This window comes from Coffea arabica, chromosome 5c, assembly GCF_036785885.1.
Source record: "Coffea arabica cultivar ET-39 chromosome 5c, Coffea Arabica ET-39 HiFi, whole genome shotgun sequence".
NCBI classification, from domain to species: Eukaryota; Viridiplantae; Streptophyta; class Magnoliopsida; order Gentianales; family Rubiaceae; genus Coffea; species Coffea arabica.
The window spans coordinates 38,184,427-38,202,194 of NC_092319.1; the positions used below are offsets into that span (position 1 = coordinate 38,184,427).

Consider the following 17,768-nt stretch of genomic DNA (forward strand, 5'->3'; position numbering starts at 1 on the left):
ATGAATTAAAAGAGATAAAACTATGCTAAACTTATGCAAGAAAATAGTAAATAAAAGCTCCTTAGGCTATGGTATTCCAAATACTCATGCAAGTACTATTTTTGGATCATTGAGTACTACTATCTTGGCTAGTTATGACATAATTTCCTTATATATGTGAAACCTACTTTCGCAGTGAATCAACTATACTTATAGCTAATCCATACCTACTCTCGTGGTTATGAAATTAGTTATAAGTTCATTTCTTCTAAGAAATTAGATGAAATGAATCACTAAAACCACATAAGTGCACCTCTACTCTCGTGAGTGTCCTCCCTAGGTTTAGCACTTCTTAAACTAGTGTTAAATCTCAATTTTCATTGAAGAAACAATACCTTTAGTAATCACAATTAATGGTACCAAATTAATCATGATTTAAAGAGTTAAAGTGCTAAATAACTTGCTTAAAATAATAGCATCAAATAGCCAAATAATAAACACAAACATTCATAGAAAGTTCAACCAAACCCAAGGCATAAACTTTAGAGACACATAATAAACATAACATCTAAAACTTGTATATTAACTAAACTTAGAATCAAGTACAAAAGATAAAGAGTTGGAAAGATAAAGTAACCCTTGTCACATGAGTTCTTTCCTTGCCTTCTTCATCTCCATCTTTATCTTTGCCTAGCTAATAAACAAGAATGATGAACTACTAGTTAAACTATCCTATACTATACTAACCTAACACTAAGAGAATGTAAGAACTACATTTTTGTGGTATTTCTTGTACTCTCCAAGCTCCTTTGTCTTTGCAAGTCCATGGCTATTTATAGATGATTTGGTCAAGAAATAAGACTTCAAACATCACTTTTATAGCTGCAAAGTTGGTGTCACACGTCCATCAATAGCTGTGAATTATTGGAGGAGGAAACAAGTTGTACAAGTGGGGAGCAGCCATTTCTGACCAGAATCCGGCCACAAATCCGGCCAGAATCTGGCAGGATTGTTCCCTTGCCATTCTTAGCAATTTCTGTCCAATCTTCAATGTTGCTCCAATTTTGTCTCAATTTCAACTGAACTTTTCTTGATGATAGAAGTTGAATTAACTCTTGACCAAAACATGAAACTTGTAGCCCTTTAAGTTAGCTTTCCACTTCATTGAGAATCACCTCATTTGGATTTGTGTAGGCAGAGAAATGATAGAAATACCCTTGACTGCTTACTGCCTTGTCTCGGCTTCGACCATAGAAAATTAGCTACTGTAATTCAGCTTTTTGACCTGGAAAACCTTCAAACTGGATTTCGATGTCTTCACATGAATTGTAGATCTATCTCTTATCTTCAAAATGGTTTAGAATCATCTCAATCCGATCATTGTAACTCAAGTTATAGCCGAAATACAAAAATGTGTCAAAACTGTCAACTTCCTTTTTCATCCAAATGAAGTATATTTCCAGCTCCTATACAAATTATGGACAAAATGCAAGTAAAAAGTGACATAAATCTCATTTAATCACTTAAGAGTATTTTACACTAATTATAGACAAAATGATCCATTTTCTTCCTACAATATTGCCAAAGTGACTAAAAATAACATAAAATATTATTCAAATATAGCGTAAATTAGTCACTTATCAAACATAAAATTATTGCATCCCCTAAATAAAGATCCTAACTCGGCCATCATATGTATTGACAGGAATCGGATGAGTTGAGCAAATTAATTTTCTTTTTTTTTTAACTTTTAAAAAATCGAACGTTCTGAAAATAAAAAATTTGGCGAGACAACCTCTTTGCAATTGCGTTGTCATATTTGATATGGACCCACGTGCCCTATAAAAGAAAGTTACCAAATAAACATTTATAATCAACTGTCAAGGATCAAGAAGATGGGGTGGCTGGAGACGCTTTCTCAGGCGCCATGGATGATGTATCTGATCAAATATTTCCCTTGAGAACTTCACACTTATTTAAGTACGTGAGACCAATGAACATGTCCTCTGACAGGGTATTATATGTCTGATTAGTTGGGTTTACTCCCATAATTCATTAGATTCTTAACAAGATCACTTGAATCATAGCTGATATAAATAGACAATACCGCATATTCTATAACATTCTTTGTTTTTAATTTTTTTATTTGGCAGTGAAAGCCAGAAGAAGCCACCATGACTAGATAGACACTCTTAATGCCTATGTAAGCACATGCACCAACAGCTACTTAAATTAGTAGAAAATGGTAATTTTCCATGCACAGTTTACTTTTGTCTATTTATTTATTTATTTATCAAATGAGGAGTTTGAGTGATGTTTTATGCAAGATGTAACTTTTGCATTCTTGAATCAGAAATTTTGAAGAAGCATATGGAGAAAATCATTGGAGGAAGGCAATGGAAGAGAAGATTCATGCAATTGAAAAGAACAGGACTTGGAAGTTAGTTGAACAAATTCAAGACAAGAAAATCGTTGGTGTCAAGTGGGTTCACAAAGTCAAACTAAATCCGGATGGCTCAATCCAAAAGAAGAATGCAAGATTTGTTGCAAAGGGTTATTCGCTATAGTTTGGAATTGACTACAATGACACTTTTGCACTGATTGCAAAATTTGATACAACTAGAACTTTTATTGACATGGTAGCCCAAAAAGGTTGGAATCTCTATCAAATTGATATCAAATCTGCATTTTTGAATGGAGAATTGAAGGAAAAAGTGCCATGTTCAACAACCTCAAGACTTTATCAAAGAAGGAGAAGAAAACAAAGTGTATAAGTTGAATACAGTATTGTACGAATTGACACAAGCTCCTAGGGTTTGGTATAGCTAAGTTGATTTTTACTTCATGGAGTAAGGATTCAAGAAGAGCAAAAGTGAGCCAACATTGTATGTGAAGTCTAAAGGTAACTCAGACATTCTCATTGTTGCTTCATATATTTAGGATTTGCTTTACACCCGTAACAATGAAAAGATGACTGATCTTAAGAAAGGCATAATGAAAAGATATGAAATGAATGATGTAGATCTGCTATATCATTTTCTTGGCATGGAGAATTATCAATATGATAATGGAGTGTTTGTTTGTCAAGAAATATGTTGAAAATATTCTTGCGAAACTCAGCATGTCTGATTGCAAACCTATGGTTACACCACTTGTTGTGAGTGAAAAACTTGTTAAAGAAAATGGAGAAAAGTGAGCTGATTTCACTTTGTATAGAAGCTTGGTGGGAAATTTGTTTTACCTCATAGTTACAAGGTCGAACATCATGTTTGCTTCAAACTTATTATCAAGGTTTATGTACAATCCTAGTCAATTACATCTTGGATTAGCTAAGAGAATGTTAAGACACAACAAAGAGACACTCAACTATGGTATCAAATTTAGCAAAGGAGCTTCCACAAATTTGTGTGGTTATTGTGATAGTGATTGGAGTGGTTGTGTTGATGATATGAAGAGCACGTCAAACTATTATTTTTCACTTGATTCGAGAGTATTTTATCAGGTATCAAAGAAGCAATGATGTATGGCACAATAATTCATTGTAGCTGAATATATGTCCACAAGATTGGCAACATCACAAGTCATTTGGTTTGGAAAAATTCTTGAATACATTGGTGAAAGCAATAGAAAACTACAGTGATATTTCATAATAGTAAATCAGCCATCGACATTGCCAAAAATTCAATCTATGATAGTAGAACTCGCCACTTTGCTATCATGCATCATTTCATTCATGATGCAATTGAAGATGGCGAAATTGAACTGATATTTTGTAAGAGTCAAAACCAAGTTGCAGATATCTTTACCATTGCACTTCCAAAAAACAAGTTCAACTATTTTCGAGAAAAGCTTAGAGTTCAAAAATAGCACATCGGGGGGGGGGGGATGTGTTGAATACTGTGTTTAATTAATTAGTTCGTTGGCAAATCAAGTTAATGAGTTAGTTGGCAAGTGACTTGTTTAGAATTACTTTCATGTACTCCAATGAATCTAGAATGGTGTATTTACAATTATAAATAAGTCCTGTAAATTCCAAGATAATTAACGGAAAAAGAAATCAATGAATGAGAAACTCAAAATATTCTTCTCAATTCTTGGCTAATATCCAACAAACTATGCGTTGCCTTTCAAATGGTGCCACAAGAACCTGTTGAGGATAAGGCCGAGCTTTGAACTTCACGATCGAGACCTATGTACAATAGTTAATGCTGGTAATGTTTTTGGTTGTCTGATAGGAAAATAGCTAAGCAATAATTATGCTACTCAACACTTGGAATTTTGCAAGGTAAAATATATATATATATATATATATATATATTTCATTTATTCAAGATCTGGGGTAAAAATTGTTATTCAAATTGTTGGCGAAAGAATCTATTTTTTGCTCAAGGGGAAAATAATTTTACAACTCATACCATGCTCTCTGGAATTATTCATACTATTTACATCTCAATTAACGGAAGCAACACATTGTCGGAAGCAAATTAATAAGATCGTTGAATCAAATTTTTTTTTCCTTCGCATCCATGGGTTACATCTTGATGTAACTACAGCATCCATTTTTGACAAGTTTTAGCATCAATCTTGACTCTTGGGTACCATTTATCTGCATCACAATAAGTCCAGTAGTGCTTTTCATTTCATTAATATATTCTATGCTTCTATAAACTTTCAACTTGAATGCCGTAGGTGGTTTGTTACTACTTGGTTCTAATATTAGCAAAATTCATTTAAATCACTAAATTATTGAGAATACAAACATTCGACACAAATTTGTAGTAGTATTAAATTTTTTATGGTAAACATAATAAAAGTCTCAAGTCTACCTAGAAAAGAAGAGCAAAAAAGATCCTTCATATTGAATAACTAGGTGAACAACTATAATCGTATGTAGATTATTCAAAAATTTTTTGAGCTAGACTATTCAGATTTTAATTAGTAAAGAAAAAGAAACTTAGAACACATTCTTGCCTTGGATTGTACGAGGAAAGATCTAGCAATAGTTACACCAAATTATTCAAAAGTATTGCTAATCATACTGTTTTATTGATAGAGTGAATACAGCTCAAAGCATACATTTTAATAATATATACATGAAGAAATTCTTGACCTGATGACTTATAGGGCCCAGGCTCAAGTTTATTTGCATCAGTTATTAATGAAGAGCGATACCAGGGTAGTCATCCTATATGTCCTGTCTAATGTGGAGGTTCGACCTTACAGTAATATAATCTTCTGTTGTGCGGACCGTCTCAAAGGTAATATACCCCGTTGCATGCCGAAATTGTTTGGTTCCTCCCACAATTGCAACTTCATTGACATGCATAGACTGTATAAGAATTCCTTTCATTTCCAGAGTGCTGCCATTGTACTTTCCATCAGTGAACAGAAACGTTTCCGCAAGCTCTATGTTGGTGTTATCAAGGGATGCTACTGCAGCAATGCCCTGCAAACGACCAACTAGTGCGGATTTGACTGAAACGCTTTGTGTCAAGGTATTATCAACGACAAAAACAGTTCCAAATTGGTTAAAGCCCCAAGTTACGTTGGAGAGACCTGCAACTAGGAAAATACTCTGCCCTTCTCCACTTCGAAATTCATGGACGTACACCGTCAAATTTGTGAACAATGCCCTTGATTGTCCCGAGCTTGCTAGTAAAAGTAGGCTGAGAATTTGGAGGGATGCTATGGCTAAACTCTTTGCCATTGTTTCGTTACGGGGAAAAAAAACAAAGGAGGAGAAGCAAGAAGTTGGTGTGGTTTGAAGTATAAAGCTGATGAGGACTATATATACTTTATAGGACCGCAGTTGGGGGGAACAGAAATTTATTAAGAGAGAGAGAGAGAGGAAAGGAAAAAAAGAAAAAGTTTGTCACGTAACCGCTTTTCAAGTGCAATATTATTGTGTTAGATATAGCTCCACTTGCCTAAAATTGTAAAGAGTGTGTAAAGTAAAAAAAAAAAAAAAAAAAAAAAGCGAAAGGACAAGTACAAATGTCATCTATATATGATACAAAGTTTTCGAAGGAAGATGGGGCGAGATATCTTCATTAAAAACTTGGTACACAACAGAATATTATCAGTTGCCAATGAGGCCTTGGTTTAATTTTATAGCCATCAATTTTTCAGTCTCAAGAATTAGACATCTTGAGTTCATGTATATTTAACGGTGAGTTTATTTAATTAGATTCTAGTGTTTATCTATAAATTTTAGCAATAATGTTGTTTAGGTTTAATCTGAGTGTGTTGGTCATACCTATATAGATAATGTTTAATCACATAGAAAAGTAAATAAACATGTTCAAGAAAACGGAATGTTGGATCAAATGCGTCCATATTCATTAGTTTAATTCAAGTTGCCAACTATCATATCAATTAGGCGTCCAATCGATGAAATTAAACAAAGAATGAAGGCCCGGCAGAGAACATTGACGCGCTGAAAGTTATGTTGTTATTTTGCATGATTGAAGACTTTTCTTGTTGATTCAGATACATGAATGAGAATTCTTCAGGCTGTTTAACCATTCAAACGGAGATCCTTTACTGATTAAAATCTGCCAACATTTTTCATTGGAGCAAAAGATGGATGCCTTGTCCTGGTCAAAATTAAAATTATTGTACGTGGGAAGCTGTGCTGTTGTAAAATAATTGCAAAGAATTGTCCAATTACAAAGAGGTAACCTGTTGAAAAAGAATTTACATTCTTAATCAAATCGTATGTAATACTTTATGTTAATTAGACTGTTTCCTTTTCACCAAAGTGTTATTCTCAATTATATTTTCTGAAAGAAAATGTATAAATTGTGTATAAGATTTCATATTAATTATGAGAAGTTGCGCATTGAACCCTTAACCAGCTCTCTGAGTTCAGCCTAATTTTGAGACTTAATATCATTGAATACATGTATAACTAATTCTAGATAACCATACAATTTTCTTCAAATGTGGTCATAAGTTCATTTTTTCTGTTGGTACGTTGCCTATGCCATAGTAACCCCAAGACTCCACAAGCAACTATTGAGGACAAGGCCGAAATTTGAACTTCACCGTGGAGACCTACGTTCAATAGTTAATGCTGGTAATGCTTTTGTTGGTGCAGCATGAAGTAACATTTAAGTAATGTTATGCTACTCCACACTTGGAATTTTGCTAGGTTTAAAAAAAAGTTTTTTTCTTTATTCAAGACCAAATGCAAAAAATGTTATTCACATTTTTGGCAAAAAATCTAAGTTATGTTGTTCAAGGGGAAAAATAGTTTTCCCACTCATAGCATGCTTCCTGGAATTACTCATGCGACTTACATCTTAAGAGATTGTCGACAGCAAATAAGATTCTTAATCATATTTTCTTTCCTCCGTATTCCTGGGGTACATCTTGATTTAATTATTCAGGAGGTGGTAGAGTATATTGGTCCAGGGACATCTTTTTTAACCAGATTAAAAAAAAATGAGGAAGCACATTAAGTTTACACCAGGCAACAGAAACACCAGAGTCCTTAGCTCTAAACACTAGAAGAGATTGTCCTGCAGGTCAATTATTAAGGGGTTGATCGTGGTCAATAGCTTCATGTTTTCGTGCAACAGTTGAATGAGAAGAATTTCACTGTTAAACTTGACTTATATTTATTGGGGTGTGTTATAAAATGTTTTCGCATGAGTTTCATAGCGCAACGGATCTTCTACGCCACATCATATCTCACTTCCTATTCCACTCCTTCTAATCTTGCCAAGTGTTGATGGTTGGATTGTTTGAGGGTTTGGTTTATCAAGAGACACTTGACAAGATTAGAATGGGTGGGATAGGATGTGAGACAGGATGTAGCACAGAAGATCCGTTGCTGTTTCACAGTTTCTATTTTAGAGTTTGAAAAATGCAACGGATCTTCTGTCCCACACTTTGTGCCACTCTCTGTCCCACTTTTTATTATATAGCTATTTCTCCGTCATAAACATCATGTTTTAATTCTTTTTTATTTTCTTAAGATCTAATAACCATTAATTGAGTAATACACAAAATTTAACAAACTCAAAAAATCAAAATGCACAAAAAATATTTTTTATGAATTTTTTGCTATATATTTTTAATTTTCTATTATATATTGCTTTTTTGAAACTGATGTATTTATTTTTTATTCAATTAATAGTTATTGAATCTTAAAGAAACAAAAAAGAACTAAAACATGATGTTTATGATGGAGAAATAGCAATATAATAAAAAATGGAACAGAGAATGGCACAGGGTATGGGACAGAAGATCCGTTGCATTTTTAAAGGCAGAAACTTACAGTTAGGCCTGGTGTTAGGAAATTTATGGGGTACCTAAAAACCCTGAAAATTAATAAGAAATCACAATTAAACAAGTAGAGAGACACCAGATTAACTTGGTTCGATCAAATTGATATATGCCAATGAGCAAAGGAGTAACATACTATCACCATAAGGAATAGGGTACAATCTTTAGGAAAGTGTTACTAGAATCAAAAGCACTTATTTCAAAACACAGAGGAGTGTCTAAAACATTACAAAATGTTTAACGGCCCAAATGTCCAAAATAACCCTCTAACTTGCTCTCTTGGTTTAGTGCTTATCCAAAACCTTTCTTAGACTGGGGTCTTGCCTCCTCCTCTAGAAACTTTTCTTGGGTGGTGCATTCGCACGCTTGAACTTAGTTAAATCCAGTATATTTGTAACCATAAAGAAGAGTGATCTCTTTTTAAAACTTTTGATATAATACAAATATAAACTCAACAAATCTTCACTTTAATGTGTACCCAATATCGACAAATAGTACAATCAATTCACTTTTTCTACAAAAGTTCCGGTAGACCCTAACCAGTCAAGATCACATATGGTCCAATGAGTTCTAACAGGCCAAAATTGGAAGGCCCCAAATGGGCCAAATTCACAAAAGTCCCAATGGGCCAAAATTATAAAAGTCTCAACAAATTTCAATAGGTCAAAATTCACAAAAGTCTGGACGAATCCCAATAAATTTCACAAACATAACAATCAAATTTCACAAACATAACAATCTTGCTCCACTTTCTCCTAAAACCTCAAAAAACTCCATTGAGCCAAATAGCAAACATGCTGCTCCTCCACAAAAGTACAACCGATCCCAGTGGTCTTTTTTTTCTTCCACTCCTTGTTGGGCAAAATTATCCGCTAACCCGAAAACCCGTCATATCCAATCCGAAAATTAGGATATCCGATTTTTATTATTTGATCGGGTCAAAATAGGATCGGGTATCCACTAAGATACGGGGCGGGTTATGGTCACATAATTAAAAATCCGCGGGTATCCGATCCGCCCCGCATATATATATATTTTTTATTTTTATTTTTATACACACACTATAAAATAATAAGTTAGAACTAAATAAGTAATTTTATTGAACAATTTGCATTACAAATATGAGAGACTATAGTTTATTTACAAGATTCATTTGTAAAGGCCATGATCTTATATTTTATAGAAAAAAGTTTAATTAATATGGAACATATATATTAAAAATTGTGCTACTTATTTCAAACTTTTATTGATTTTGAATTCTTTTAATTTTTTTCCTTTATCTTATATTCTCTTCATATGCTTGTTTCTTGGTAGGAAACCTTTTTTTAGAAAAAAAAATTATTAAATCTTAGATGAATGTGTAAAATATAAAATTAAATTGGTATAAATCATTTTTTTTTAAAAAATCAAATGATAAACGGGACGGGGCGGGTACCCGCTGATCCGACCCTATCTCAGTGGATACCCGTTGATATGCGGGGCGGGTAAAGGTCAGAAAATGGCTGACCCGCAAGGTGCGGGTCAGGTCAACCAAATGGTGAATGGGGCGGGTACCCGACCCGTGCCCACCCCTATTTGTAGTGCTAAATCAATATATCAAAATCAATAGTCTGTTATAGTCCGTTATATCAAAATCAATGGTCTTTTTTTTTTTATTGTCATCGTTGTCGCAGAATCCAAAACTTAAAGCTCTTGTACTAGTATGTTAGGAATTGTCATACAGTCTCTTATAGTCATCAACATCCCTAAAATTGACACTCATACCATGATTTATTAAAACATGTATACATAGTTTATTAAGGTATCTATATTTTGCTAATAAAAAAAAGGCTAAATTGCAACACCATAGGGTGCCATAGTAGAATTAATAAAATTCGTGTATTACATACGGGGATACATTGCAAAAGTTAAAGTGCGATTGTTGACTTAGTAAAATTGGCAAATTACATATGGGGCTAAATTGCTAAATTTAGGGTGTAATAGCAGAATTAAAGAAATTATTGTACTACATATGGGGCTAAATTGTAAAAGTTAAGGTGTCATAATAGAATTAATGAAATTTTTTATCACATTTGGGGCTAAATCATAAAAGTTAGGGTGACATAGTAGAAATAATGAAAGTGATCTAGGCGCAAGTACTTTAGACAGTGACGACTAATTGTTGTCACTACCTCTGAATCGGTAGAGTGATAGTGACGATGTTGGAAGTTGTCACTATATGGACCATTTTAGTGACAACATTTTTCCAGATCGTCACAAAAGTTATTTTCTGCCACACCAACAGATTGCGCACCACCCATGTTGTGATGACAAATCCCATGTTGTCACTAATGATAAGGCTATGTGAGGTCATCTGTGACGACATCAAAAATCATCACTAAATTGGGTCAACTATGACAAGTTTTTCGTTGTCATTGAAAATATTGTCACAAAGGGCCAAATTTCTTGTAATTAGACGACCAAAGACTTGTGGGATAATTCGAAGCTTTTGTATATAAAGAAGATGATAGTGAATCGACTCCACTTGAAGCAAAGTTTATATATGCTTCACATGTCCGAAGGTACGTCTACAATTTTACATCATGATAAATTTGATTCTATTATTATGAATTTTGCAAATGTAGACGTTACAATTGAGAATGAGGACCAAGCCCTATTATTGTTATGTTCCCTATTTCAGTCATTTAAGCATTTTAGACACATAATGTTTTATGGTAAAGATACAAATTCTTACAAAGAAATAAATTCTATCCTTAAATCCAAAGAACATATTGGTAGGGATATTATTGGCGAAACTAAAGGGAGTCAAACAGATACCTTATTGGTTCGGGGTAGATCCACACATAAAAATTTGGTATGCAGATACTATCGCAAGACAGGCCATATTATCTCTGAATGCACTAAATTAAAGAATAAAGAAAGGCATAAAGAGAAAAGTGATTTGAAATGCCATGAAATTGTTGAGGCTAGTGTTGTGGCTTATAAGAATAATGGAACCATTTTCTTAGCAGTAGAAAATAATTTAAGGTCTAACAATGAGTGGATTTTAGATTCAGTTTGTTCGTATCATATGTGTCTATTAGCCATTGATTTTCAACATATGAATCAACTGAAAGTGGAGTTGTCTAAATGGCCAACAACACCTTTTGTAAAGTTGTTGGTAAAGGTACAGTTTCAATCAAAATACATGATGGTAACATGAGGACGCTTCCAAATCTTATCTCTTTAGGTACTTTTGAGTATATTGGGTGCAGGTATATAGCTGAAGGTGGAGTTGTAAATATCACTCAAGGTGCTCTTATTGTTATGAAGACGCATAGGTCTGGTACTTTATATATTTTGCAGGGATCTACTATTACAAGTACTGCTGCTAGTTCGACATTAGCTTTGTGTGATTTTGATTTCACCATATGCTGCTATGACTTTTGTGATTTTTTGTCCATTGGGACCTACTGAGTCTTTTGCAATTTTTGACTCGTTGAGATCTATCGGAACTTTTGTGATTTTTGGCCTGTTGAGATCGATTAAGGCTTTTGTGATTTTGGCCTATTGGGATCTGTTAAGGTTTTGTGATTCTAATTCATTGAAATCCGTTGTAACTTTTGTGTTTTTGACTCATTGGAATCTATTGATGCTTTCGTAATTTGATTCATTGGCATTCGTTGAGGCTTTCCTAATTTGCTTGTTGGAATCTAATGATATTTTTTGTGAAAATTGACAGGGTGTCAGCCTGTGCAATAATAAAACCTGCTCAAATTAAAAGTAATTTCTGTAGATAGCGGTAAGTAGGGTCGAATCCACAGGGACTGGGAGTAATTGTTCCTTTTCAAATTCACAGTGACAAGGGGTGTTTTTATATTAGGGGTGACAATTTAAACAATTCAACTAAAAATAAAATAATAAAAATAAAATAGCCAACTAGAAATTAAATAACAAATTATTAAAATCAAATGAGTGATAATTAAGGATCTAGTCAAGAAATAACTTCAGCAATAGTTCACCTAATTGATCATCGATGCAAAGCCAACTCCAATTATTTATCAATAATGACAGGTGCCGAACCTGTACAATAATAAATACCTACTCGAGAAAAATACAGATTTTGTATATAGCGGTGAGTAGGGTCGAATCCACAGGGACTGGGGATAATTCGTTTCTTCTAGAGTCCAAAGTATGGGGGGTTTTGGATTGAATGCTAACTAAATAAATTAATTGCAGAAAATAATTAATTAAAAGAAATAATTGGAGAAACTCTAGCCAAGGGTACACTTCAGAAATGGTTCATGCAACTGATCATCGATTCAAATATAATTCCAACATTTATTAATAGATTAGTTATAGTTGTCATGCACGCGATAAACAACCAACCTTTCTTTAGTTTTTCGATAGTTAAGGTACGACCGTTAACTATTTCTCTAACTCAAAAATAATCTTAGGTACGACCGTAAGATTTAATTTCTAGATTGCATTAATAATTAGAAAGGCTAAATCCAAACTAACAGACACGCTACGAGGGTTTGTTTAAACTAGATCGTATGTTCCCCTGACATAAACCCAATTACGCCAGTTGCTACTGAGATAAAGATAACGAACAATTACGGATTCAATTACCTCTATTTAGCAAAATAGCCTATATGAATAATTAATTATTGCGCACTAATCAATCATACATAAGGACTATAACAATTAAAAACAGGAAATACATAAATACCAATAAATGAGGAAGCGATTAAAATAATTTCGATCTCACAGTGATAATTGAACCAAGTCTTCAGTTGTCCCCTTGACTAGAATTAAGAGGTTAGTCCTCCATTAATGGAGGACAACCATGCGAAAGAGCTAAGAAAAGAAAACTAAAACTATGCTAAAAACCTAAACTAAAACTATTGATAAGATAACCTCCCGTACGTTTGTCTTCTTTTTAAAGCCAAAGGCAAATGACTCATGCTATCTAGTGGTCCCCACTGATTAGAAGTCAAAGAGCAAAAGAATTGGAGCTCAGCCGAATTCCTCCTTTTCAAGCCTCTGTACGTTTCTCACTTAAAGACCAAAGGAAAGTGACTAATGCTCCTGTGGTCCCCGCATAAATTGAGAGTCCAATTCCCACAAGTAAGCTCCAGCCGAATTTTTCTCTTTTCGTTTCCTCTTGCTCCTCAAAGACTTCAACTCCTAATCAGCAAAAAGAAATGCCATCCGTCTGTTTCGTGAAGCTTGTTTGGAGTCTCTCACATGGAGCAAATTATCCGGTTGGCCATTAAACTTTTGCCATCGTCGAGTTTTGGTCACTCAATTATTAAAAGTCTGGTTTTGGCCACTCAAATATATAAAAGCGAGACGCGAGGCCATTCTGTTAGATTTAGCCGTTAACTTCATCGATGCGTCCGTTTGCGCAATTTCCAATACAAAAAGCAGGGACAATTTAGGAAGGCCTGGCTAATGCTCCTCCAGCTCAGAAGGCCTTATTAGACGGGCATAAATCTAATCTTAGAATCAAGAAATCATCGTCAGGAGCAAGAGGAGGAGGAGCCCAGAAAAGGGAGGAGGAGTTCTATGACAGGAGGAGAGGCGTGAAGAAAGCGTATGGCTTGATGTCGAAGAGTCTTGAATTGGAGAAACCTAATCATGCCACGCCGTAGTGTGAAATGAATAGATCATGTATTTCGCTTGCGGTGAATGGCAGAAGGAAGTCATTTTGCTGCTCGCAAGCTGAGTTGGCTGACTTCTTTTGTTGCACCGGCGTCAAGGTTGTGGCTGTTGACATGCCGCCCTTTATGCAGATTCATGCTATCGATTGTGCCAGAAAAGCTCGTGATAGCTTGGAAAAATTCACTTCCAAGACTCTTGCTTTTACCCTCAAAAAGGTACTCCTGCCTGCTATAGCATCTGTCAAAAGAGCAATCAGTAATCACTGTGGGCTTTTTGGTTTAGGTTCTGTGATGTGGGGCTTTCCTTTTTTTTGTTTGTTTTTTTTCCCTTTTAGGGGATCAATTCACTTGCTGATCAGCAGGCACGCTGGTTCTTGAATTGGTTAGTCTCAGTTCTGATTTTCTTGCTTGCAGGGACAATTTAGGGCCTGAGAGTAGCATTCACGCTACTCTCCTCACTACCCCAGCTAGTCCGCTCCCACTACCACTACTCCCCTTCTTCCTCCACCCCCTCTTCCTACACAGAGTGGAGATCCACCAGAGCCACCTACTATGCCGTCGCGGAACTGGGAGACCAGGTTGGTGGGCCTTGTGGTTATGGGGACCTGGAGAAAATGGGATACGAGAAAGCCACAGCTGCACGCAGTATAGTCCTGTTTGAAAAGGGTCAGATCTATGGAGCTTGCTTTCAAGTTAGGTGTGTTGAGGACCTGAGATGGTGTATTCCTAGGACTTCCATTATTGTTACTGCGATTAACTTTTGTGCTCCGAATTATGGGTTTGAAGTTGATGGTGGAGGACATTGTAATTTCCCTAAATTGACCCTGCTTTTTGAATTGGAAATCGTGCAATCGGAAATCATGCTTTTTGATAGGTTGCAATTTTATCATTTATTTTATTATTAATTTCCCCTATTATCTGACCTAATGTGGATTATTTGTTAGATTCTACTCACTTTTGATATTTTGCATATATTTCAGGGAGTAGAACGAAAATACCATAATAAGTGTCAATTTGACGATTATCAGGAAAGAGTTCAAATAGCAGGCAATCAAGGGCATTCTTGGAACAAGAAAATGCAAGACCCTATTGGTAATTCGACCGAAGACAGCAACTAGAAAAAGGGGAAAAGAAAGCAAACCTCAGGGTCTTCTTCCGCCTGGGAGGAACCGCCGCACAGCAGAGGGCTGTCTGGTCCTCTTAGTTTTTCCGTTTCTTTAGTTTTAGCTTAGGATTTTGACTTTTCTTCTCGTAGGAATTTTGGGTAGCCTTTAGCTTAGCAACTTTTGTTGACCCTTTTTTGGCCTTTTAGCTAGTTTGTTCTTACGCATGGAAGATGGCTGAATAGCTGAGGCTTGTTCTTTGTTTTTCTTTGACTTTTCCTTTTGGTTTGCTTCCTGCGGACGCCCAGACCGAAGGAAAACTATGAAGTCCCTTTTGTAGCTTTCTCTCTTTATTAAATAGACGAATTGAATTCCTTCAACTTGCGAATTGATGGCCGCAGCTTTTGCTTCAATTTCTTGTGGGTTTAGTTCATTAATTATGAACTAATTCTACAATTCTAGTCAAGGGGACAACTGACGATTTGGTTCGACAATTACTGTGAGATCGAATCTGTTTTAATTATTTTCTTCATTTATTGGTATTTATATGTTCCTTGATTTTAATTGCTATGGCCTTGTGTATGATTGATTAGTGCGCAATAATTAATTATTCATATAGGCTATTTTTTGCTAAATAGGGGTAATTGAACCCGTAATTGTTCGTTATCTCTACCTCAGTAGCAACTGGCGTAATTGGGTTTATGTCAGGGGAGCATATGATCTAGCTTAAACAAACCCTCGTAGCGTGTTTGTTGGTTAGGATTGGGCCTTTCTAATTATTAATGCAATCTAGAAATTAAATCTTACGGTCGTACCTAGGGTTGTTTTTGGGTTAGAGAAATAGCTAACGGTCGTACCTTAGCTATCGATAAATTAAGGAAGGGTTGGTTGTTTATCGCGTGCATGACAACTATAACCAATCTATTAATAAATGTTGGGATTATTTTTGCATCAATGATCAGTGCATGAACCATTTCTGAAGTATACCCTTGGCTAGAGTTTCTCTTAGTTATTTCTTTTAATTAATTATTTTCTGCAGTTAATTTATTTAGTTAGCATTTAATCCAAAACCCCCCATACTTTGGACTCTAAAAGAAACAATTACTCCCAGTCCCTGTGGATTCGACCCTGCTCACCGCTATCTACAGAATTAACTTTAGTTTGAGCAGGTTTTATTATTGTACAGGTTCGGCACCTGTCAATTTTTGGCGCCGCTGCCGGGGACTGGCGCTAGTTATTTGTTTCTTTTTAAGTTCATCTTGTTTTCATTTTTTTTTATAGTTTATGGCTGCTAGCATTCCATATTTTGATGATAGACCGGACTTTGTTCCTGAATGGGGTTATGAGACTCATGTTCTTCCTAATGATCAATGGGCTGTTGCAAATTGTGGAACTTATTTTGACTCAGGTTATTCAACTGACACATGCCCCGCATTTCAAGACAATCTAAGTGCTCCAATTGATACTTTCGGAGATTTTCCACCCCAATATCAAATGCAGTATGACCCTTATTCAAACGGGTATGATCAAAGATGGTGGGATAATTCCAGTTTTGATTATGCGACCGAGCCAATGGATTTTCAACAGCAAGAGTCTCAACAACCATCGTCCCTGTCAGGGTACCAGCAGCAATACCAACCCCGACCACCTCCGCCCCCTCAATCTGGTTCATCTACGGAGGAGATGCTGAAACAAATGATGACAACCATGGCGCAAAATCAGCAAAGGACGGAGGCAGCTATTTTGCAAAATCAGCAAACGACGGACTCCGAAATGCAGGACATAAGGAATCAGATAGGTCAATTGGCCACCAGAATGAACCGTTTGGAGTTCCAGAACCAAGGGAAGCTGCCATCTCAACCGGAGTTGAATCCGAAGAACGGGAGCGCAATGATCCTAAGGAGTGGGAAAGAGGTTCAAGGGACTGAGCCTGTGATCCCTAAGGACAAGGATGAGGAGATGCAAGAATGTCAAAATGAGAAATCTACAGATGCAGTTGAAAAAGAAGCCGAAAATGAAGAAATGGAACCCCAACCGCAACCCATTCAAGTGGAGGAATCCAGTGAAGAATCATCAAATGTGGTGACACCACCTCCATTCCCTAACCCGCATTTTCTTAACTCTTATTCCATGATTTCTGTTAATGAGATTGATTTTGTTATACCGGAAGTTTTTGAGTCTCATGGCAGAAATAAGTTAAGAGTAGCTATGGTCAAATATCTTGAACCGTTGAGTGCTCTTGATGGAGGGGTGGAGGAAAAATTGAGATCACTGCTTGATTATTTGGCACCATCAACTAATCCATGGAAGACCGTAGCTCGTGTGCTCAAGGATTATTCTATTTACGAGGGTTATCAGGACTATATAGAGGATGAAGCATTAAGACGAGCTACAAGATTTTATCCGCCATGAGCAAAACGTGATAATGTCTAGCCAAAGACATTAAAGAAATGCGTTCATTGGGAGGCAACCCAATTTCTTTTAGTTGTTTGTTTGATTTTATTTGTTAGTTTAAATATGTTTTTCCTTGAATTCGACTGATTTTGGGTTTCAGTTTTCGTTTTTGCTGATTTATAGGTGCCCTTCAGTCATGGCGTGCCCGCGTGGTGATGTGCAGGACACTCACGATCAGAAATTCTGAAACTTCTGGGAGTTCTCCTGCCCTCTTGACGTGCTCGCGTGGTGATGTGCAGGACGCTCACGATCAGGAAATTCTGAAACTTCTGGGAGCTCTCTTGCTCTTTTGACG

At 35.7% G+C, this 17,768-nt stretch overlaps 1 protein-coding gene across 1 annotated transcript; it reads right to left on the reverse strand.

Moving 5' to 3' along the window:
• Positions 1 to 5,164: 5,164 nt before the first annotated feature.
• LOC113689390 (dirigent protein 22-like) lies at positions 5,165 to 5,686 on the reverse strand. The gene has a single exon (XM_027207169.2). It carries the CDS (start codon positions 5,684 to 5,686, stop codon positions 5,165 to 5,167), a length of 522 nt encoding a protein of 173 aa, XP_027062970.2.
• Between the last annotated feature and the right edge of the window lie 12,082 nt (positions 5,687 to 17,768).

What these genes read in the sequence shown, in the direction of transcription:
- LOC113689390 (XM_027207169.2), bottom strand. Translation starts at nt 5,686, where the DNA reads ATGGCAAAGAGTTTAGCCATAGCATCCCTCCAAATTCTCAGCCTACTT.